This window comes from Chiloscyllium punctatum, chromosome 11, assembly GCF_047496795.1.
Source record: "Chiloscyllium punctatum isolate Juve2018m chromosome 11, sChiPun1.3, whole genome shotgun sequence".
In the NCBI taxonomy this organism is placed as follows: Eukaryota; Metazoa; Chordata; class Chondrichthyes; order Orectolobiformes; family Hemiscylliidae; genus Chiloscyllium; species Chiloscyllium punctatum.
Window position 1 is genome coordinate 62,195,178 of NC_092749.1, and position 24,563 is coordinate 62,219,740.

The window sequence follows — 24,563 nt, forward strand, 5'->3', positions numbered from 1 at the left end:
CTCTGGTGACTGGCAGCATGGACACCTATTTCAAACCTACCAACTCCCACAATTACCTGGACTATGTTCCCCCCTACATCCCCCACCCACCCCCTAAAAATGCGATCCCTTACTAACAATTCCTCCACCTCTGCTGTATCTGCTCCCAGGAGGACCACTTCTACTCCAGGACATCCCAGGTGACCTCCTTTTTCAAGAACCATAATTTCTCTTCCCATGTGATCAATAATACCCTCCAGTGCATCTCCTCCACTTTCCGTACCTCTGCCCTTGAACCCCATTTCTCCATCCACAACAAGGTTAGAATTCCCTGGTCCTCACCTTTCACCCCACTAATATCTGGATACAACACATTATCTTCCACCACCTATAGTCAGACCCCATGACCACACCTCCATCTGTGTTCTGTAGATAACATTCCCTCAATGACTTCCTCATTAGCTCCATGCCACACCCCCCCAACAAAAGCATCCTCCATTCCCAGCACCTTCCCTCACCATGCACGAGGTGTAAAACCTGCGTCCACATCTCCTCTCCTCACCTCTGTCCAAGGCCCCAAAGGATCTTTTCATATCCGGCAGAGATTTTCCTGCACATTCATTCACCTGCTCTACTGTGTCTGTTGCTCTCGATGTGGTCTCCTCTACATCAGGGAGACAGAATGCTGACTTGCAAACCATTTCAGGGAACATCTCTCGGACACCTTGTGTCTTTCACTGTGTCTCACACCTGCACACACACACCATGGGTGCTGGGGAAAAAATAAGCACTACCGCAGTTAGGCGGTAGTGTGGGGGTTATAAAAAGAAAAAAGAAAAAAATTAAAAAACGAAAAAAAATAAACAGGATATTTCACACAGCATTGCCCTTTGATGTGAAGGGCACTGCTTGTCACTAGGAAAAAAAAATAAACAGGAGTGTACTCTATTTTGATTAAAAAACTCTATTCTGATTTAATCCCTGCCCTCTCCTTCACTGTTTGATCACACAGCATTGCCCTTTTTTGTGAAGGGCACTGCTTGTCATTGGCCACTCGGGCGTTTTCCTATCTTCCTGGTGGTGGAAATTGAATAAAGGTTCGTGCACCTTGTGTCTCTCACTGTGTCTTACCTGCACACACACACCATGGGTGCTGGGGAAAAATAAGCACTACCGCAGTTAGGCGGTAGTATGGGGGTTAAAAAAAACAAAAAAAAGGGAAAAAAAGGAAAAAATAAATAAACACGAGTGTCCGGGATTCTGCTCACTCGTAAGAGCTGGCTCTGAGTTAGCTGGGTCATTGTCATTTGCTATGTATATGTAAATAAAGGGCAACTTGATGATTGGATACTGGCCTTCGTGGAGCTATTTCAGTGGTGATGAGAGAAAAAAACACCTCTGTAGAGATTCACTCGCAACAACTGTCTTTGAGTTGAGATAAGCATTTCTGGCCTCGTGCCACTATTTGGGAGGCTTGACGTATTCAATCCTGTTGTCCAGTACGTGGAAAGAATGTGGTATTTTTTTCCAGATAAGTGACATTAGGGTGGGCAAAAGTAACGAGTAATTCTCCTGAAAGCTTGTTGACCAGCAGCTTTATCAGTTAATAGGAGCTTAACTTTCATGGAAACGCCAGATACTAAAACCTCTCAAGACTTGACAGATTTAGTGAAGGAATATTACCACCCAAGCCTTCTCGCATTCTGAGATGCTATTGGTTTAATTTGGCAATTTGAGAACTAAGGGAATCCATATTAGGATTTTTGACAAGGTTAAGACAATTGGGAGAGGCACGTAATTTTCATTTAACCCTAAGTGAGATTCTGAGAGACCATTTGATATGTGGAATTAATGATAAGACCATGCAAAAGTGCCTACTAGCTGAAGCCGAACTAGACTTTAAACAGGCATGACCATTAGCTCAACATCTTTTAAATTAGAAACTGGCGGCCTGAGTGCAATCCTAATTAAATACCCGGAGGTTTTTCAGGATGGTCTAGGGACAATCAAAGGAGCTAAGGCCACCTTGTATGTTGGCTAAGAAGAAAATCCTTCACAAAGCTGGACATGAGACATGTGTATTTGCTATTGCGATTTAGATGAATATTCCTAGAAGCATGTTACAATTAATGCCCATAAGGGTTTATAACAATTTATGGGACAATCTATTGGGCTATCATTAGCCCATGCCATTTTCCAGTGGATGATGGAGAGCATTTTACAAGGTCTAACCCAGGTCACTATTTATCTGGATGTTGTGCTAATAACTGGACAGACCAATAAAGAGCATTTAGAGAACTTGTGACATACTGCTTGAACATTTCTCCAAGGTAAATATATGTCTTAGAGGGGGTAAAATATGTGTTCCAGGCTCCTCAAGTGACCTCCTTGAGCTATAGAGCCAACAAAATTAGGTTACACTTATTGGAAGATAAAGTAAAGGTGATCAAAACTGCTCCAGCTCCCATGTCTGTTCCCGGGCATGGGTCGTCCTTTGGGTTGGTGCATTATTGTGGAAAATTCGTACGTAACCTGGCCTCAACCTAACACCCTTTACATCTGCTATTGAAAAAGGGTCAGCCTTGGATATGGTCTAATAGTCAAGATGTAACCTTGAAGGAAGTGGAGAAACAACTATCATTGTCTAAGGTTTTGGTACGTTATGATCCCAAGCAAGATGCGTTGCTGACATGCAATGTCTCCCCACATGGTATCGGAATAGTGTTAGCCCAGCAGAGAGGAACGCCTCAATGTATGGTTCCTGGCCTTTGGCTGATGCTGGATGAAAATACACCCAGTTAGAGAAGGAAGGATTGGTGGTCATCTTTGGTGTGAGAAAGTTCCACCGACATCTTTACGGATGTAAATTTGTTATAGTAACAGATACAAACCCCTGCTAGGACCACTGAAAGAGGACAGAGCCATGCTTCCCATAGCTTCAGGTCAAATGCAGCAGTATTCCGAGTGCATACAATTACAAGTTGGAACACTGTCTGGGAAGCCAAGTGGCAAATGTGGATGTCTTGAGCCGTCTTCCACTGGCGGATACACTGATGGTATTTTTTGCACTGTTTTTATGTAATTGGACTGTCTTATATGTATTTGTTGCTCTTACTGTTATGTGATGACTGAAACTGGGGTTTGAGGTTTGTCCTCATTTCACTGAAAACTGGTTGAACAGTAGGGTTTAGGGCCTAGCTTTGTTGCTCTTCTCTCTTGTAAATTGCTATTACTCTTGTATACTACTGTTAATGTTAATTGTTTTGTAAACTGTGTGCTGTTTAATAAAATTATAACCAGAAAAAAAAGGAGGAGGGGCGTAGTGGCGAGCTGCCTTAGAGTGGCCGGAAGGTGGGAGGGACGGATGGCTTGTTGAGTTATGGGGTTGGGGGGATGGGGGGCCGGGGGGGTGGAATCAGTATTCTATGCACTTTTTAAAATCTAATTGGACTGTCTTGTATGTATTTGTTACTGTTTTCTGATGACTAAGATTTGTCTTCAATTCCCTGAAAACTGGTTGAATGGTCGGGTTTGGGGCCTGGCTTTGCCGCCCCTCTACCTTGTAAAATTGTTGTTTCTCTATATACAGCTGTTAATATTAATTGTTTTGTAAATTGTATTGCTTAATTTAAAAAAAAGTGAAAGGGGATCTGCTCAGTCTAGGAGCTGGCTTTAAGCTAGCTGGGCCAGTGTCATGTACTATGCATGTGTAACCTTGATGACAGGACACTGGCCTTTGTGGAGTTAATTCACCTTGCAGAGTTCCAAGCTGTAATTATTGTCTCTCCATTTTGAATTTTACTTTCTTCTGATTGGTTTCCAAACATTCAATCAAAGATGAACCAGATCTCGGTGAGATGAAACTTATTCACTTCATTTAATTTGCATAACACAGCTCACCATCACCTCACATCATCTAGGTCATTACTAATAACTTAATATGATGGTCACTAACTTTTTGAAAAATAATCTTTTTCACTAGATTCTCACTGTTATCCTCCAACATCTAAAATCATGTGTCTAGGCACAGGATTTATTCTAAAAGTCCTCTCCAAATTCAAGTTCTTGATCTCACTTCTTATGAAAAAGGTGTCGGCTCTTTCTCTGTTGAGAGATACAGAGTGGAAATCAAGTGGCTTTTTTGTGGACAAGGCAGAGAACTGCATATTTCTTCAAAACCTATGTGCTGCGCTGGTACCTCCATTATCTCTGCCCTTTTAGCTGTGTCATGCAATTCTATCTTCAGTTTACCTGCCAATTGGTTTAGAAATTTCCTATAAGGCTGCCAGTGACAATATTATGTCTAGTGCTATGTCTTATGTGTAGTACAGAACTGGTATATTCGTTTAGCAGTATTATTTATCAAACCACCCCTAAATCCTCATTGCATCTTGTTTTCAATCCAATCCAATTCAAAGCAAATCCAAGACAAACCAAACTTGTTACCATCCAATGAAGTAGTGCACTATAAATAGAGTCCTGTTATACCTGGAGTTATGACAAATGTTAAAGATCTTTTTAAAAGTATGCACAGTATCTCAATTTAGCTGACTTTCAGACCAAGTTTGATAGAAAGCACAGACCAAGTTTCTTTATTTAAAAAGAAATCTTATTATAAGTAATTAGACTATACCTATAAGTAAACAAATTAAGTCTTTGATCCTTTATAAACTCCTCTTACACACCCATACATGCACAGACATACAGACAAGCAAATAGGGAAAGTAGATTATTGGTGGATGTAGAAACACTGGAAAATTAGCTCAGGTCTTTGGGTCCCAAATCCAATGACAAGATAATCCTACTTCAGCTAGGATGACACTTGGACTTCAGGGGTTAAGTTATGAGGAGAGAAGAGACAAATTACAACTTATTTTCTAGAATTTAGAATGTTAAAGGGTAATCTAATCAAGATGTTGATGATATTAACAGGGAAACAGAGAAGTCAAATATAAACGACTTCCATTAGTTAAAAATTCTAGAACCAGGGGGCAGAGTCTAAGAACTAGGGCCAGGCCATTATGGAGATATGCCAGAAAGTATTTCTATATACAAAAAGTAGTGGAGGATTGAAACTTTCTTCTTCAAATGGCAGTCTGCTAATTCAATTGTTAAATTTAAATCTGAGAATTTTTTTTTATTATGCAAGCATCAACGAATATGGGCAGGCATATGGAGTTAAGCCACTGATCAGCCATGATCTTATTGCATGGTGGGGCAGGCTTGAGAGGTTGAATGGCCTACTGCTGTTCCTGTGTTACTAGTGAGATCCTTGGTATTTTGGAAGTTTCCAATGGCTTGTATGAGGTATAGCACAACTGATTCACTTGGAAAATATGTCTGGCTTATCAATTCAAAAGTCAAAGCTCACAGCAACTGCTGCAGGAATGATAATTATTTTTTTCAGGTCTAAACTGAGGTTTTTTTTAACTACTCAGACCAGGCAGCTTTGGCAGCAACAGTGAACCCTTCTGTGTCTTTCTCTGTCTGTGTGTCTGTATTTCTGTTACTTGTTTCCAGTCCCAACCTACTCAGTTATCCAAGAAGCAATCTGTTTTACTTGAAAGCAGCTCCTCAGCACCTGATTGCAGGAACCTATAGCCACAAATAAAATTCACATTAAGTATTAATTCCTTACTATGAAATTATACAGCCATTTTGGAAAATCCTTATTTTCTAAAAGAGTTATTTTTCATCTTACAGTTGACAACTTTTAAAGTAATAAGACAAGCTTCTTACAATACGTAAGCATACAGCATCAGAATATGTTTGGAGGCTGAAACTGATGATTTTTTTTTTATGTTGTCTACCGCTATGGTTTTGATGCAACTCTGACTTCAGGAGCTCAGGTAGAGAAGACCTGCTGAATACTATGGCTCATTGCTTGAAGTGACTTTGTTGGGTACTCCAAATCTTAGGCTCTAGGTTATCAGCAGCAGCCCTGACTCTCTCCATGGACATGCTCATTCGCAAGAGGCATGGTAGAATCCTTCACTGTTCGCTTGACACTGTGCATAGCTCTGGCACCTTTGTTAGATGTTCCCTTGTTCTGTCTCTTCATCTCCAGAAGTTTTATGTGGCTGTTCTCGAGTCCCAGCATAGACCTGATTGCCAGCTGTCTTTCAACTGTCCAGGATCTTGGCTGCCACGGTGGCTGCCATGGGTGGCACAGTGGCACAGTGGTTAACACTACTGCCTCACAGTGCTAGAGACCTGGGTTCAATTCCCGCCTCAGGCGACTGACTGTGTGGAGTTTGCACGTTCTCCCTGTGTCTGTGTGGGTTTCCTCCGGGTGCTCTGGTTTCCTCCCACAGTCCAAAGATGTGCAGGTCAGGTGAATTGGCCATGCTAAATTGCCCCTAGTGTTAGGTAAGGGGTAAATGTAGGGGTATGGGTGGGTTGCACTTCGGTGGGGCGGTGTGGACTTGTTCGGCCGAAGGGCCTGTTTCCACACTGTAAGTAATCTAATCTACATTGTTTATCGGCTGCTGCAATATGCTCGTAGTAATCCTACATTTATCTTTATTATATGGCTCATATTGGTTGTGAATCAAAGTGAGTGAATAGATATAAGTTGACATTGACAGTGTGAGGGGACATAGGAAATTAACATGAATTGTTTTGGAGAGTATGAGGGGTCATGGAGCATGGCTGTGTAAGACCTTTTGAATTAATAGCCTACCTTCATGATACCTTATTCTCACACTTACATTATGTACTTTTTGTTTGAAAGCAGCTGTCAAAATGGCTGTTTGAGATTCTAGATGTTCCAAGTTCAGAATACAACTTGTGAATAGGGATTGTGGTTTTCGTTAACCCAAACATTCTGCACTATGGAAGAACTGTTGATCGGACTTGCCTGTCAGAAATGTTGAATTGAATTGAGATAGCTTTATTGTCACATGAACTCAAATTAAAAGTTTAATTGCGTGAAAAGTTTATAATTCACCATTTGCAGTGCCATCTTAAGTACAAAGATACCTCGGTACAGCTTCTTGAGTTAGAAGATTAGTTACAGTGTAATAATGTCACTAACACGTGGCAACATCTCAGGTACAGAGCATCCAGGTACAATCCTTAGTTACAGAATAAAGAAATGAAGAAAAGTAAGTTACATTATAGATATAGACAGTATATTCATCAGTCAAAAGAAGCAAAATTAAAAAGACATACATCAGTCTCTCTCCGGGGGCAGACCAGCGCAGGGGACCTCCATGTAAACTGACTTCTGGCTGTCGTCATACTGCACTGTGCCATTGCTGCTGCACATGTGCTGTGCAGAGGGCCATTGCCTCTGATCCACACTGGGCTTCTGCGGCTACTATCGTCAAGCTCTGCACCGAGCTGCTGGTCGCTGGGTCCCCACTCCAGACTGCTGACCCCACTTCGGAGGCCAGGAGTCCGAAGCCTGGGCCAGCTGTCCAATGCAGAGGGTCCGAGAAGACAGAGGGGGAGAAGAAAACCACAGAAAGGAGGAGGGGAAAAGAAAAGAGCAGGCAGAGAGAGCAAGTTCTGGCTGGAGCATCCCACTCCAAGGAATATGTGGAGATCACCTTTAATAAAAATAAAATGGGCAGAGTAGCAATCAGCAGGAGACTTGGAAAATCCAGGCCATAGTAATCATTATCAATTGATCACATTCATGTGGAGTATGATAAATTTGAAAACATGCAGGTGTATTAATACAGTGATTCCAAAACTGAGCTTGCATTTATTGAAGGAAATATAAAGAGGAAACATGTTTCAACTTTTCAGTATGAGGAATAAATGGTCTATATCAAAGAGCATATTATTTGCCTTAATTCTTGAACACAGAACTTGAAGACTAGTATAAAATTAACTGGACTAAATAGTATTTGAAATTACTTTTTTTTATTCCTGCAAAATTAATGGATAAACTAATTTTGTCTAAAGCAATTTATATTCTGTTGGTTAGCATAAGATAAAGTGGCATAGCGAAACAGTTCATAGATAGAGAACAAGTATGGGTACAGGTGTCCTGAAAAGCCAGGTTACGAGTGGAATGACATTATTCATGGTATGATGAGGATACTTATTTAAAGATGAGGGATCCTGCACTAAAGATCCTTAAGGAAAATTATCTGATTAGCAATGGTTTATGTATTATGTTATGATGTCTATAAGCGCCAAAAAACCTAAACATGAGCTTTTGATTCCTAATGATCAAATTTAAGGGATTATATGATACGCTTTCAGACTTTTACTGCTATGTACCAACTGAAAATGGCATTGATTAAACAAGGTAGGCAATTAATATTTAACTACAGAAAGTGTGACTCTTTGTCAAAATCTTAGCATGACCAACAACTCCATGCTATTATACAGTTTAGAGTGTACTTACCATTTGAATCTTTACAGCTTCCAGTGAGTTTACCTTGCCCCATTTTTAAGTTGTGACATTGAGCAACCATGGAAAATTCTCTCCTCAGTCCTCTGAAAATGTCTGAAATTTCCTGTTTTGCAGTATGGCCCACTTGATAGAAACATAAAATATAAGAATGGGAATAGGCCATTCAGTCCTTCGAGCCTTTTTTGCCATTCAGTGTGATCATGGCTGATCATCTAACCCTGTATCCTCTTGATGCTATCTCACATCACTCCTTGATCCCTTTAGTCCAAAGAACAATAACTACATCATTATTGAGAGTCTTCAATGTTTTGGCCTCAACAGTTTTCTGTGGCAGAGACTGCTCATCACTCCGAATAAAGAACTTCTTCCTCACCTCTGTCCTACAAGGCCTATTCCCTTATCCTTAAGATTGTGTGACCTGTGGTTCTGGACTCCCTGATCGTTGAGAACATTCTTCTTGCATCCAGCCCGTCTAATGTGAGATCACACCTCATTCTTCTAAACTCTAGTGAATATTATCCCAGCAGATCCAATCTGTCCCCATACCCTGAATCCTGCCATTCCAGGAATCAATGTGATAAACCTTCTTTGCACTTTCTCAATAACCAGAACATCTTTCCTTCAGAGAAGACCAAAAGTGCGCACAGTACTCTAGATATGGTCTTTTAAATGCCTGTACAGTTGCCATGATTAGAAGTGTTGGTGTTGGACTGGGGTGGATAAGGTCAGAAGTCACATAACACCAGGTTATCGTCCAACAAGCTTGTGATTTCAAAAACTCTTTTGGATTATAACCTGGTGTTGTGACTTCTGACCCTATACAGTTGCAGCATGGCATTCCTGCTCCCATATTTGAATTGTCTTGCTATGAGCACCAACATAATTTGCCTTCTTCACTACCTGCAGCACCTGTACACTTACTTTCAGTGTTTGGTATATGAGGACCCTCTTCATTGCTCCATAAATCATAAAGAAACCATTGCACCTTCCCAATCAAGGGTTTACATTGAAGTTTCTCTTGGGCTGCAGCATGACCTGGAGATGGTGAAAAGACAACAAAGAACAGAAGCTTTTGACAGACAAAAGAAAAGAGCTCCTCTTCTAACCCCACCTCAGATATAATAGTGTCTGTAGTGGCTCCACTTCTCTAAAGAAGTGGTCACAGAATTATGCTTCCTCCTTCAACCGATCCTAGAGCTACAAAGGATATCACTGTCAATCCAATAGCTCTGGGACAGAAATTTTCACCACAGACAGTGCAGTCGCCCTGACCTATGATTCCACATTTTAACATACTGCATATTGCTTTCAGAGAATCTTAGTCCGGGCCCCCAGTTACCATAATATCAAGCCACGTGGGTCTGCTGTTAGGCAGAATATAGAGCTGGTCATGTGACCCTTGTCATTACTTCATTTATTATAGAGAAACAGTCCAAAACATAATTATACTTGTAACAATTAAAATAAGCTTATTCATTTTTATAAAATGTACCATTCATGAGGTAATGCAATTCAACTTGGGGTTTTAGGTAATCTGTGTTGAAGTACATCAGTTCCCAGTTTATAAGAAAAATATTCCCATTCAAATGTAATGAAATGTCAGGTGCAAACTGATTTGTTCGTTCCTTTTCAGCCTTGCCTTACATCCTGAACGAAGTCTGGTAGCAACAGGTCAAGTTGGAAAGGATCCTTATATCTGCATTTGGGATACTTACAATGTACAGATGGTTTCTATTCTGAAAGACATTCACACCCATGGAATTGCTTGCTTGGCGTTTGATTCTGATGGACAGGTATGTAAGTAAAATCTACAAATGAAAGCAGTTTATCATTGTTATGATCATGTGAGAAGAGGGAATTGCACTTCCCACCCATTTTTTAAATTTCTGTGCATCGATTGCAATAAATATTTATTTTTCTTTTAATAAACAGCTATACCACATGAAAAAGTTATAACTGAATGGATATAAACAATAGAACCAGCTTTATTGAGTGAAACACAATATTTATGTACTAACTCCCAAAATATAAAAATACGACTTCAAGCACACATACAAAGACAGGCAAAGGATCTTCCTGATGGTTGCATTAGGAACATTGATTCATCTTCAGTGTTTCAAGAACTTAGAGTCATATGACATGGAAGCAGATCCTTCGATCTAACTCGTCTGTGCCAACTAAATGTCCCAATCTGACTTAGTCCTATTTGTCAGCGTTTGGCCCATATCCCTTTTAAACCCTTCCGATTCATATATACTCACCAAGATGCCTTTTAAATGGTGTAATTGTACACCTCCATTACTTCCTCTGACAGCTCTTTCCATTAACACACCATCCTCTGCATGAAAACTTTACCCCTCAGGTCCTTTTGAAATGTTTCTCCTCTCACTTTAAACCTATGCTCTCTACTTTTGAACTCCTCACCCTAGGAAAAAGACCTTGACTATTCACCCTATCCATGTCCCACATGATGTTATAAAGCTCTATAAAGTCACCTTCAACTCCTGTTCCAGGGAAAATTATTCAGCCTCTCCCTATAACTCAAACCCTCCAGTTGTGGCAACATCCTTGTAAATCTTTCTGCATCCTCAAGTTCAACAATGTCTTTTGTATTGAAGACTGACAGTGTTTTAAAAGTGGCCTCACCAATGTACAGCTACAACTTGTTGGTACCAGCTCCTTTACTCATGCACTGACCAATGAAACCAAACATGCCATACACCACCTTCATCACCCTGTCTACTTGTGACTCCACTTCCAAAGAGCTATACACCAGCATCCCTAGGTCTCTTTGTGTGGCCACACGTATGTACTGTATAACTTCTGCCCTGGTGACAAACTTGCATTCTGCTATCAGAAACTTGGTCTCTCATTCAATCAGTTTCCTGCCATTCTTCCAGCTCCCAGAAGCAGTGCAGGATTCTGCCTCTGGATTCTTTAACCAGATTATTTTTTCCAACTTTTGGATAAGTAGCTAATGCATGTAAATTTGAGGCAAACCAGCCAAGAAATTGCAACTGTACACTCTAGCAAATTTGATGTATTCTTATTTAGCTATTGATCTGAATCAAGTTCTCAACAGCATCAAGATAATTTTGCTAATTTTTGTAATAATTTATGTGGTTCACATAGTTTAGTAGAAACTACCTAAGTGGTATATATTATGGTTTGCTGTTCTGCTGAGACTTCCTATATTCGTAGCTTCTCAAGCCACATGATCTCTCTAGTTGCACATTTAATATGTAATTTCCTTTGGTGTATTACCTTGATTTCTTTTCCTTATCTTAGCAACTGCTATTCTAACAATTTTTCAGAGAGAATATTATGTTTGCGAAACTTGTTATTTTTCATTGTGCTTTAGTAAGTTTATAAAACCTACATCAAATGTTAGCTTACTGAAGCACATTGAAAAATAACAAGTTTCACAAACGTAATATTGTAAAATATTACATAACATAATGTAAAATTTTACAAAGTATTCAAAACAGTCCTGTAATTTTCAGTTTTTCTTCATGTTTGAGTTTTAAATTTTCTTTTAGTTTTGAACATTATTTTCAATTCTCTCTGGAAAATGTGATATGTTATTGTGGCATTTGGACTTTTTGTTCTGGACTTTTGTCAGTTAACCTGTTCATTCCAACTGCAATTTTCTTTTGGTAATTCTGAATATCATGTCAGAAATAAAGTAAAGGAAGAACTGAGTAGTGAAAATTATGAAAGCAAAATCAAAAATAATTGAAATAATAAAGAGCAGTAATAAATAATGGAGGTTGGAGTAGTGAAGTAAAATTAAGAGGAAGAAAACAAGAATATATTATTTACACTACACTCATTCTCTGCTCATTTCTTTCTTTGTGTGTCATTTGTAATATATTTCCACCTAGGACCAGTAATCTTCTGGAAGCTTGTCCAAAATGACTTAAGTATTTTCAGCTTTTTCTGAACTAAATTGATCCTCTGCTCAAATAAGACTACACATTGCAGGAGCAGAAGTAGGCTATCAAGTCTGCTTTGTCATTCATGAGATTCTGGCTGATCTGGTAACTGTCAACTCCACTTTTCTGCCTTCGATAATCCTTGATTCTCTTAGGGTTAAAAATCTCACCATCTTAGCCTTGAATATAGTTAATGACCCAGCCTCAACATTCCTCTGTCGTAAAGAATTCCACAGGTTCACTCCTCTTAGAGTCATAAGTGCATGACACTTATTCTGCGATTATGTCTCCTGGTCGAAGACTGTCCTACAATGGGAAGTAACTTTACTATATCTGCCCTCAAGCCCCTTAAGAATCTTGTACGTTTCAATAAGGTTGCCTCTTATTCTTATAAATTCCAGTTACTTCCGGGTCCAACCTACTCAACCTCCTCTCATAAGACAACACTTGCAAAACTTGTATCAATCTAGTGTATCTTCTATGGATTGCCATCAGTGCCAGTATATTTTTCTAATGCTTTCTATAGTTTTGAAAAAACGTCTCTACTTTTATACTCTATTCCCAAAGACCATTAATATTGACATTTGTAAACCGTCCCATTACAGTCAAAGGATAGCAATCACCAATAAACATTGTAACTAATTCCTTCACTGTTCTGAGGAAGGGTCTCCAGACCTGAATCATTAATTTTGATTTCTCTTCACACATGCTACCAGACCTGCTGAGCTATTCCCACAACTTTTGTTTTTGTTTGTAATTAATTCCTTCACTGACCCCACATTAAAATCTTAGAATTCTCTCTGTAACAACACTTTGGGGTGTACCTGCATCACTTGGAAAATAGTTTTTGAAGAAGCTGGCTTACTGGCATCTTCTTGAGGGTAATTAGAGATGGGCAATAAGCGCTGGACTTACCAACCACATCTACTTTATGCAAACAAATTTTAAAAAAATGTCATTCTGTAAATACATTTGAAACAAAAGTAAACTTTCGCATGTGATTCATTTGTGGTTAATATTTTTTGTAATAATAAGAACAAATCTCTGTAATAATTGAGCTCACATTGTTTAAAGTTCAAAACCACTTACCTGTGTGAAATTGGGAAGGAAAGTGCTTGAGAGTGTTTACGGCATATTCAAAAATGTAACTTATTTGACATGATGAAGCAATTGATCTAATTTTCTTACAGCGCCTAGCCTCTGTAGGTCTGGATGCCAAAAATACAGCCTGCATCTGGGATTGGAAGAAAGGAAAAGTGCTAGCAACAGCAACTGGTCACTCAGATAGGGTAAGTCATCATTTGCAGTCATTCTGGTGTGTTCAGTTTTGTGCAGTCTATGTATTATATCAATAAAATTATTTGACGGTATTATAAAATGGAAAGCAGTTTGAGACCTATGAATGTTATATTTATCTATGTAGAAATCCATAACTTTCTGTATATTTCTTGGTTCTCCTCAATATTTGATATAGCAGCAGAATTTCATAGTACATTGGATAGATTATTTCCTCCCACAGATATTTTTGTTTGATATTTTTCTGTTTACTGCACATTTTTTTCTGTTCCTATCTTGAAGATGTAAGCTGTGTTTGTGTGCAGTTTATTGGTGTCATCAAATGACCTGCACTTCATATGTTGATCATTGAGTGAGCCTACTTGATTTTGAGAAGTACCACAGCCAAGTTCAACCCTGTGCTTGACCAATAGTTACACGTGCACATCGGAACACAAGAAAGCATGCAGCCAGAAACAATAATTTGATGTATTAAGCCCAATTCTTTCATAGAATTGAACAATATTTGATGCGACATAACATATACTGCTGAATAAATTTCCTAAAAATATTCAGGAAATGGTAGTTTCTGAAACCTAAAGGAAATCATGCACAACTCCAGAATATTTATCTATACTCAGAGATATATTTATCCCTGCTTATCTCATAAGAGCAGATTCCTTGTATATAGTTGTAGATGCAAGTATGGAAGCACTGCAGGGGATGAGGTCAAGGTGAAGTGTTTGGGGATAGGTGCCTCTCTGGCCTGCAGCAGCCACTGGAAGCAGGACAAGATTGTTCAGAGCTGATTCATAGTGGAGGAATCATTTGACTATGGGATTATAAGTTTCAGACTTTGACTGACAAGGAGAATGGTACAGGTAGAGGATGCAGCTAGATAGAACATCTGTGCATCAGCCAGGGGAGCTCCAACACTGAGAATATCTGGATGTGGAAGGCACTTGGAGGCAAGAGTGTAGGCCCATGGCTATAGATGCACTATATGATTAAAAGGTTTATGGTCAAAGACTTAACTTAATGGAAATGTCTGAGCACCAGTATCAGCAACAAATTGGAGGTGGTGGTAGAACTGCATGCTATGTTGGAGCAGGATATGATGCCAATAGAAAGAGACGCACACCCAATGACTGTATCTCAAAAGGTACCTTTGGCACTCACCAGTTTTCTCTGTAATTTGTTCCAAGGATGGTGTAGAGATCTGTGCTGACTCTCTGTCAGCAACCCTTTGCTGCATAAAGGAGTTCATGGATGCCATGTCCCATGAACAACATATCAAGTTTGCAACTGATCAGGTCCATTAGGTGTTGAGTGCAATTGGCCTAAGGACCATGATTGAATTTCAGCAAGTATATGGGAGTCATTGACTGTACTCATGTGGTCATCAAGACTCCTCTTAGAGCAGTGTGGCATCTTCATGAGCAGGAAGAGATTCCATTCCCTCAATAATTAAGTCATCTGCGATTTGCTGTAACTGAATCATGCAGGTATGCATACGATTTCTAGAAGTTGTAATGACTCCTACATTCTTAAATTATCCCAAATCCCTCAGCTGTCCCTCTACCAAATATGCTGGAGTAGTATGAGGACACGTAAGTGAGCTGCATCCTTCGTGAAGAAGGATGAGCATGACATGCCTCAGGTGCTAATCAATTAGGATGGTCCCAAAAGGACCTAACTTTCTAGACCGTAATATGCCTTGCAGTGAGACCCCAGATTCTCTGACTTATTAAGGACAAATGCTGAAGGCTACTGAATAAGATGGGTGGAATTAAATATTACCTCCTACCCTCACTTACCCCACCCCTTTAAGCCAACTTCCCTTACTCCCCACCTCCCTCACAGGAGTCGCCCTGACTTGTCCCAGACATCTTGCAGTCCAGCTTCACTCAGTTGTATTCCAGAGCTCCAATGACTATCTTTACCCTTGGGTCTTCTACCTGTGGCTATAGTTTTTGGTGCTATTGCTCTGACTTTGAAATTTTGCAGTCAATTCTCCCTGCAGGAGCTGGGACCTCCAACAGCAGTCAACAGGCTGTCATTTGGCACTTAACCAACTGGAGCCCCATCGGGAATATCAACAATAAATTTAGCTCATTTTCTCCAAGAAGCAGTCTTGCTGACCTTTCCTGAGAGATCTTTATCATCTCTCTGTATATCTGAGAGCATTATATGCCCAGGCATTTAACAAAAGTACTGAAGACACCCTTTGTTGTACTTACCACCTCTGAATTTGATTTTGCATCTAGTCAACATTATTAAATGTGGCATAAAAATAAATGCAAAATAGCTACATATTGAGAGCTGAATTTAATGATGACACCAGGAACAGGAAACTTGGGGGCAGGATTAATTAATTATATGTGAACTGAAACTTTGAAATTATGACAATGGGTGACAGTGATAAGTCGGGCTTCATTCTGAACTATAGCAAGTTCCTCATTGTAATCTATTTGCATTTCATGAATGTTAATCACCTTTAAAAGCTTTGAAATAAAGTCTACCTTCACAACCAGTGATGTGTGAGTCCAGCATGGCTCTGCTTCACATTGGCTTGTTGGTAGCATTCGCTCAGTCAACTTTATTCAGATTGACTAAGGTGAATGGTTGTTTTGACTAAACAGGGAAGGAGAATGGGAGAATTCCAGCATGAATGGAAGGTTCAGGAAAGGCACATATGAGCTAGGTGTGAGAGGGAGTTTGATATTTGGGCAGTGATGTGGAGGACTGGAACAGGTCTTTTTGAGATGACATTGGATGGGGCCAGTGCACCGAAGTATTTACTGGGAATGACTTAATATCTTGGGAGTGATCAGAATTAGGGTTGGAGGAGAGAGATGCAGCCTGTGAAGATAAATGGAACAAGAGGCTTAAAGGGTGGGGTTAGCATAATCCAAAGTTGAGTCCTGTGGTCACATCCAGGATGCTAGCTGACTAAGGGTAAGTTTGTGTTCACAGAGGAGTCTGATTCACTGGAATGTGGTCAGGTCAGGTCTGAGGTTAGGATGTTCAGAGGTCTTACAGGGAATACCATTGGAGACTCTAGGAATAATGTAGAGTGGTCTTTGATTAGAAGGGGAATTTTAACAATGGTGGGGTAGGCCAGGAGGAGCAAGACCATGTCCAGTTCCATGACAATTATGTTTAGAGTGAAGGTGAGAGGTTCAAATGTTACAAGTAGAAAGTGCACAGTGATATTGTGAGGATCGAGATGAATAGGGACAAAGTTGAGGGTCATGAGAGAGGGATTGAATGTCATGGTTTACAATTTCTTAGTGCCACTTATATACTGTTTCTGGCTATGTCCAAAACCAACTCATAGCTGCTTAAAGTAGAGGTCAAGGCAGAAGGAAGCCAGTATGGAATAGTTTGAGTTTTGAGTGTGGACAATGGAAGGAGTAGTAAATTCTAGAACTCAAGAGGTCTATGCAGGAAAATGGTAGACACGTGGGTTCTCATATTTATTGTCTGCCTTTATACACAGTTCCTCGGAGAAAGTGAGATTGCAGATGCTGGAGATCAGAGTCGAAAAATGTGGCGCTGGAAAAGCACAGCATGTCAGGCCACATTCCTGATGAAGGGCTTTCGCATGAAACATGATTCCCCTGCTCCTCAGATGCTGCCTGACCTGCTGTGCTTTTCCAGTGCCACTTTTCAACCCTTCATACAAGGTTCACTTGGTGTAATATTGTTCTCATACCCCTAAAAGTCTTACAGCTTCTGCTGCAGGAGGAAGGGATGTGATAAAGGAGGGGTCTTGCTGATCACAACTAAGTTTGTAAGGCCATCAATAGGCAGCAGTGGAGGGGAAAGTTGATATGGAGGCAACCATGCAGAAGAAGACATTGATGAAGAAGGTCATGGTATGTCAGCATGTCTTCAGGATGTGCATAAACTAGCTCGAGATGAACAAGAGGCAATGCCAGAGACTCCTAAAACTGTTCTTGAAAGCAGTCATTGAAATTTGCCAGATCCCATTGTAGACCTGCAGCCACACGAATTTGGCAGCAGCCCTATGCCTGCAAATCTCAGTGATTCTGTTGTTCAGCTTGTTTTCCACTATTTGTTTCCAGGGCTTCAAAGACATTGTGTGGTATTTTGTTTGCCTGAACCCCACTGGTATATCAAAGAGGTGACCAATGCCCTCTTTTTTATTCATGTCAATGAGTTAATGGTCCAGCACAGATAATGACAGCCATTGCTCATTTCCATGGAGTGCAAGGGATAATTGACTGTATTTTACCATTTCTTGGGACATCAAGCAGCATATGTGTATCACAAGGGATTCTGTGGTCTACAGTCACAACTGAGATTGTTTCCTTTGGAGCTTTCATGACTCTTTTATGTTGCAGAAATTGCAGCTGTCTGACATTTGTCAGGCACCTTTCTAGATTCATGGCTGAATCCTTGGCGACGAGGGCAATTTACTCCCTCCCCCCAAAAAGACCTTGGTGATAGTATGGGTGAAATGCAGCAGAAGAACACTACACTGCAATCCACCACAGCCATCATTGGATAGACTATTAGCAAGTTGAAAATGCACATCTATTCTCTAAACATGTCTAGAGGGTCTCTACAATATGCACTACACTGGGTTTTATGAGTAGCATGGTATGTCATACATTGAACGATGTGACCAGACAGCATGATGAGCTCTTATGTCAGGACAATAGGGAAAAATAAAACTCCTCTATAGATGAGGATAAATGTGATGATCCTGAGAAAGATCTCTTTCGGGAGCAATAGCATGTGTTGTAAAATAGACAAAGTGTGAAATCCCAATTACTTACTAAAGAGTAAAGCCATTATGTTCAATGATTTTAAACAAACAGAAAAATCTTTATTACAGTGTGGTCACTAAAGCAAACAGTCAATATTATCTATCATACTCCAACATCCATAATTATCATGAGATTAACAAGAATTAACACAGTAGCCAAACACCCAAAAGCTGCACATTAAATGGCAGACACAATGACATGTCCCATGAGTTTTCTTGCTACAGTTTTTACTGAGTCAGAAAAAAGTCCTTTAAACTCTGTCTTCCTCATGTAGAATATTAGCTCCTGTCCTTCAACAATGTATTTTATACTTTCCTACACCAGTGGCTCCAACTTGGGTTTGAAACCTTCTTGTTACTTCTGCCTGCAAGAGATTGTAAGGCATTTGGATTCCAGTTCAGACTGCCTCAGCAACTGCTCACCTTACAGTTACTCAAACTCTTCTGAGACTGTGCCCCAATGGATTTCTTAGGCTGAATCCTAGGATCTAATTATCAATATGATCTCTGTTCTCAAGATGTACTGAGAAGACTTGGCTTCAGCTTCACTGATCTGACATTGTTCCCAGTTTTCTTGAGCTGTAGCTAACAAGCTGCACAGAACAGCCACTGTACTTTAGCTGTTACTCTCAAGACTCTTGCCTCTGGGTTCCTACTGCTTCCCCAAACCAGAATAATCTAGTCACCTGGGCTTGCCTGCATGCCCAAAAGCACAATACTGATGTTGAGTTTTGCCCCCTCTCAAAGGAAACCCAGAATGGAGCATGTGCAGCCCTTCCTCTGTCATATTCTGCACTTGTGCTGGAGCCCCATACCAAGGCCTAGCCTCAACCCCAACACATACCAAGTCATGTCAAAGGAAATGGATTCCCTCACAACATACATGAACCTTCTCTGGATATCAAAGCCCTGGAGAGCCCAGGGGTATCAGATGCAATCGGCAATCTCAGAGTCACAAAAGCATGCATGCACTCATGTATACACATGTATGCACACAGGCACACAGGAATTCCTGGCACTTTAATTTGTTTAAAGGTAGTGTAATCAAGTCACTTTTATGCATTTTGGCCTCCCCACCTGCTTTCCTAAGAACTGGCTGTGAAAGGGTGGACCATTTTAGGATTGAGATGAGAAGCCGTTACTTCACTTAGAGGCCAGTGAGTCTTTGGAATTCTTTATTCCAGAGGGCTGTGAAAACACAATTATGTTCAAGACCGAGATCAATAGATTGCTATATATTAAAGATATCAAACATATGGAAGTGTTGCAGTAAAATGGCATTGAGGTGGAAGGTGAATCTTGCCTTATTTGAATTATGTAAACAGACTTGAAGGACTAAATGGCCAGTTCCTGTCCCTATTTCCTACGTGCCTATTGTGGCTATCTGCATCAGGGCCTGTTTGGCATTGATAATTGGCTGGCTGTCCTGACTGCAAATACTTAATTGGTTCTTGCTGATATAGTCCTAGCAGATGTCTTGCCATTCATCCATGTGTGTCACTGATGTACATTTTTCCTCGTGCCAGGCTGTTTGACCAATGTTTCAAGTTGACGACTCTTGTCAGACCAACCTTAAATCAGTGTTCTGACTCCCACACTGCGCCATGCAAGCCTAGCTTAAGGGATCAGAGTCTTAGTCCTTAGAGACAAATGATGAAACTGCCTGATACTGAGGGAAGAAATACATTAAATAACAAAGCACATCATGGGTTGCCATCAGCTCTTCATTGTTAGTGTAGCTCTCACCTTCCTTTGTTTGTATTTTATTTTTCTTCATGCCCAGTCTGTATTTCATGCAACTTTCATCCAGTTTGTGTTTATCTCTACATCCAATTTATGTTTCACTCCCTCCCTGCCCTGCGATGTGTCTGTCTCTTTCTCCCTCTCTTCGCCCAAGTTTGTAATTTTCTCTGTGTCCCTTCGCTGTCTTTCTGTCTGTATCTCTTCAGTTTGTTTCTTTATTTCATTGTCCTTCTGCTGGTGTTGATCTTTGACTCTCACTCACTCCTTCAGTTGCTCTGAGTATTCAGAATGTGTCTGCATGATACTTGTCAGCTCTGTCAACAGTACATTCTGAATAATTCCTGGAATTGCCTCCCTAATGGCATTGTAGGTCAACCTACAGCAGCTGAACTACAGCAATTCAAGATGACCACTCACTCACCACTTCTCAAGGGCAACTAGTGACAGGCAATAAATGCTGGCCAGCCAGCAATGCCCACATCCCACAAATAAGTATAGAAAAATGTGGAGAACAACAAGCCTCAGAAGACTGATTGCAAGCCACTGTAGCCAAGTGTGCATACGTAAGCTGCGCATATGGGAACTATTTTTTCCAATTGATTTACCAACAGCACTCAGGAGATCAGTTAGCCATTCCAATAAAAGTTATGAACTCTGAGATGTAGTATTGATCGCTATTGCTGGATGCAGTATGAAAATTGCTACTATGATCTTGTGACACTCAATTATGCAGACCCATAAATGACTCAGTGAAGCTTAGGATTCCAGTCCAACAGGTTTCGCCTGCAGTATGTTTGGTTTTGCATGTCTTGACAGTTTTGTTTGGTCAATCTTGGCATCTGCATTACTGTTAATGATGGAAGGCAGCTAAAATTGGCTTTTTTCTACAATTTATTTTATTCAAGTGTATTAATAGCTGCAATCCTGTCTATTTAACATTTCTATGATTTCTCTTGATGTTTGCAATTGCATACAAATTGTGAACTTTGATTTGGATTTATAGTCCATAAATAATCTGTTTATACTTTTGGATGGTAATTCTAATGATATTTCTCAAAATTGGGCTCACCACAAAGAATATGAAATATTCCATTTGTTTGCAGATCTTTGATATTGCTTGGGATCCATATCAGCAAAATAGACTTGTTAGCTGTGGCGTGAAACATATTAAGGTAAATAAACTAAGTTTATTTTCTGCATATTATTTGTAAAAATACTTATCAAGTAGCTGTTTTCATTGCAGTAAAACTTTCTTTGCTTACCTCTTCCAAAGAATTAAATGTAGTAAAACTGAAAAGCCAATAAATAAAAAAAAACTTAGTATTTTGAAAGAACCCTGTCCTATCCCCATTTTAGTCCAATGTGGAAAACTCATGTTGAAATTCATTTGTCATAGTTTTGCTCACTCACCTGAGATTACAAGCAAACAACAAAAAAATGGTCTTATGGTTGGAAGAAACCATCCTGGGGAAAGAACAGTTCAATACCACAAGTCCATAGGATTGTATATGATATTTGCTTTTGCTTCTCAAGACCACCTTTGCTCTGATCTTCTTTCTGGATTCTTTCATTATTTTGCAGAAAGGATAGGGTCATTGGAACACTAATTATAAAGTTTCTTAAATAAAAAGTAATAGTTTACAACAACTAACGGGAAAATATCTGGCTTTCCTCAGGCATCTGTTACTTTTATTTTAGGGAGATAGAGACATTAGAACCTGCTTCTTCTAGCCTGGAGATCATCTCCCTCTATCATTCACATAAAGCAGCTGTTCAGCTGCTCATGAACCAATCAGTATGTTGTCACCAGGCTGATGACCACAACTGATCACAAATGCATAAACCAATCAGCAATCTGGCTAGCTCAATCTCATTCTGCACACACAACCCAGTGCCATGCTTGCTTAACTCCCATTCCCCAACTGCTTGCAAATTGACAGCATTAACACAACTCTCATTGAATTCCAGTAACTTGTTTATAAATGTGCAGCAGTTCCTCCCTCAGTCCTTGGTTTAAAGCAGTCATTTCCCCAATTCAGTTCACAAGCAAAAATAAAAAAAACTTTAAAAAATGCACTTTTGTACTCGAGAGTCAGAAGATGATTTACTCACTTTAAATTTCACAACCTCTGACCTATTCTTGTACTTGCAATATCCATATAGATGTTCCAATTATGTTTTTGCTCAATGGCTGTTGAGGATGAATATTCAGCAATAATTAAGCCTTTGACTTTGAAACTGAGGTGATTAGACTCTTTGTTTTTGGAGATAGTTATATCCTTGCATTTATGTGATATGAATGTTACTTGCTGTTTATAATCACAACCCTCAATATTGGGATTGCTGCAAATGGGCAGGGTCTGCTTCATTATCTGAGAAATTCTGAATGGAACTGAGCACTCTTCTATTGTCAGTGAACAACTCAACTTTTAATCTTATCACGAAGGAGAGGTCATTAATGAAGGAGCTGAAGATGGTTGTCCTGGACAGTAGCTTGTGGAATTTTTGTGTAAGTGTTCTGGGACTGAGTTGATTGGCCTCCAACAGCTACAACATCTTTCCTTTGTGGTGGATATGGCTCTAGCCTGTGAAGAGGTTCAATTTTACTCGGCCTCCTTGATGTCACCTTTAATCAAGTGCTGGCATAATGTAAGGAATGGTCACCAATGCTGTAATGTGGTCATCAATAAAGTGACATTGCAAAACCCAAACTGAGCATTGATGAAAAAGTAATTATTGAGTAAGTGCCACTTGATGGTACTGTTGTCAACACCTTTCATAGCTTGGTTTGTGGTGAGAAGGCCACTATCTGACTGCCTGTCAGATCCTTCATGCATTCCTGGTTCTCTGTGTGCCACTGCTCGCTGTCCTCAAAGCAACTGCGATGGTGAAGAGATGATGTCACTCAATCACCTTCTGGGAAAAAATACCTTTGTAAGGAAGGTAGAAAGAGATGCAATGATTTTTGTTAAAGTTAATCCCGAGCAGCTTCATGATGCAGGACTCTGTGCTCTACAGGCTTTTCCCTGGGTGCACGCCAGACAGCCATCAAATGGAGAACCATTAACTTGGTGAAAGACCGAGGTCTCCCGAAATTTGTTGGTTTTCACGTGTAAAGAGTTGACCTCGACCGAGCGTTGCAGACTGGCACATTCCAAGGTTCAGGACTACTTGCTGAGGAATTCACTAAAGCTGCAGCTGCCCCTAAGGTGCAGTGGAAAAAGACCGCCATCTAGAGTCCTTCTGCCAAAGTAAAACAACTCCTTCAATTGTCAGTCCCTCTTGGCGTCTGAAAATGAATATAAGTAGTTACCTGCATAAGTATGAAACTGTAGAAAAGCTCTGAGACATGTCAAATTTTCCAATATTTGTTTTCTTTTCTCTGCAAATACTCTACAAAACTTATTTAGGAGATTTTTTTATCAACTTACAGATGATACTTATGAATAGTGTATTTTTGAAATTAAAGTAATTGTTGTCAACATCTTTCATTATTTTGTGATGATTAAGAATGGAGACCGTATTGGCTGGTTTAGTTAGTCCTCATTTTGTAGAGAGGGCATACCTAGACATTTTTCTACTTTGTTGGGTAGATAGACGTTTTGTATCAGTATGAACACCTTGGCCAGATGAGCCCCACTAGTGTGAAATTTTTAACACTTGAGCTGCAATGTTGCCAGGCCTATGAACTTGTTATATTCATGCTCCAATGCTTTTCAATATCACCTGAAGTGAAACTAATTGCTTGGGATTAGCATCTGTGATGATGAGGACTCAGTAGCAGGCTAAGATCAATAACCTACTCAGCGATCATGGCTGTAGGTAATTGCAAATGTTAAATCCCTGTTCTTTGCACTTGTGCTGAGTTCCACTGATTGTTTGTGTAAAAGCTTTCCTATATGATTGGAAGTAACAAAACTTTGTTCACGTCAATTTGTTGGGTAGTGAGTTAACTTTGTCTATAACAAGCTGCATCTTATATTGTAGCTTCAGGAGGTTGACACTTTTTTTGTTTTTTCTGACATCTCATTTAATCATGGCTTGATGGTCATAGTAGGATGAGGGATATGGCAGGCTTTGAAGTTGTAAAATGCAGTTTTTCTGCACTGATGGTCCATTGATGCTTCGTGAATATCCAGTTTTGTACTGGTAGATTAATTCTGAGTGTTTCACATTTGGCACAATGGTGTTGACACACAAGACAAGATTAACCTCAGTATGAAGACAAAATATTGGATGGGAATTTTTCATTCCCTAGAGTATTGTGAGCAATGGCAAGAAATATGGGAAAATACAATGAAAATAAAACTGTTAAGAAAAAAACATTTTCTCTCCACCGAAGGTTTAACAGTGAGCTCAAAGTCTCACAAATGAGCAACGACTATCTTACTTCCTCACATTTGTATGCTAGTAATAGCCAAATTTGCCTCATTTTTGTACAACTTTTAATTCTTCTCTCTTT

At 39.8% G+C, this 24,563-nt stretch overlaps 1 protein-coding gene across 4 annotated transcripts in view; it reads left to right on the top strand.

Moving 5' to 3' along the window:
- The window catches only part of LOC140483036 (echinoderm microtubule-associated protein-like 6), a 544,931-nt gene that overhangs the window by 41,283 nt on the left and 479,085 nt on the right, over positions 1 to 24,563 (top strand). For 2 of the 4 annotated variants that reach the window (XM_072580923.1, XM_072580926.1), the window contains exons 2-4: positions 9,984 to 10,143; positions 13,476 to 13,574; positions 21,205 to 21,273. The exons of 1 other annotated variant lie outside the window; for it this stretch is intronic. In XM_072580923.1, coding sequence (XP_072437024.1) covers positions 9,984 to 10,143; positions 13,476 to 13,574; positions 21,205 to 21,273 — 328 coding nt within the window. The remainder of the gene's footprint in view (positions 1 to 9,983; positions 10,144 to 13,475; positions 13,575 to 21,204; positions 21,274 to 24,563) is intronic. One more of the 4 variants, XM_072580924.1, reaches the window with a different exon arrangement.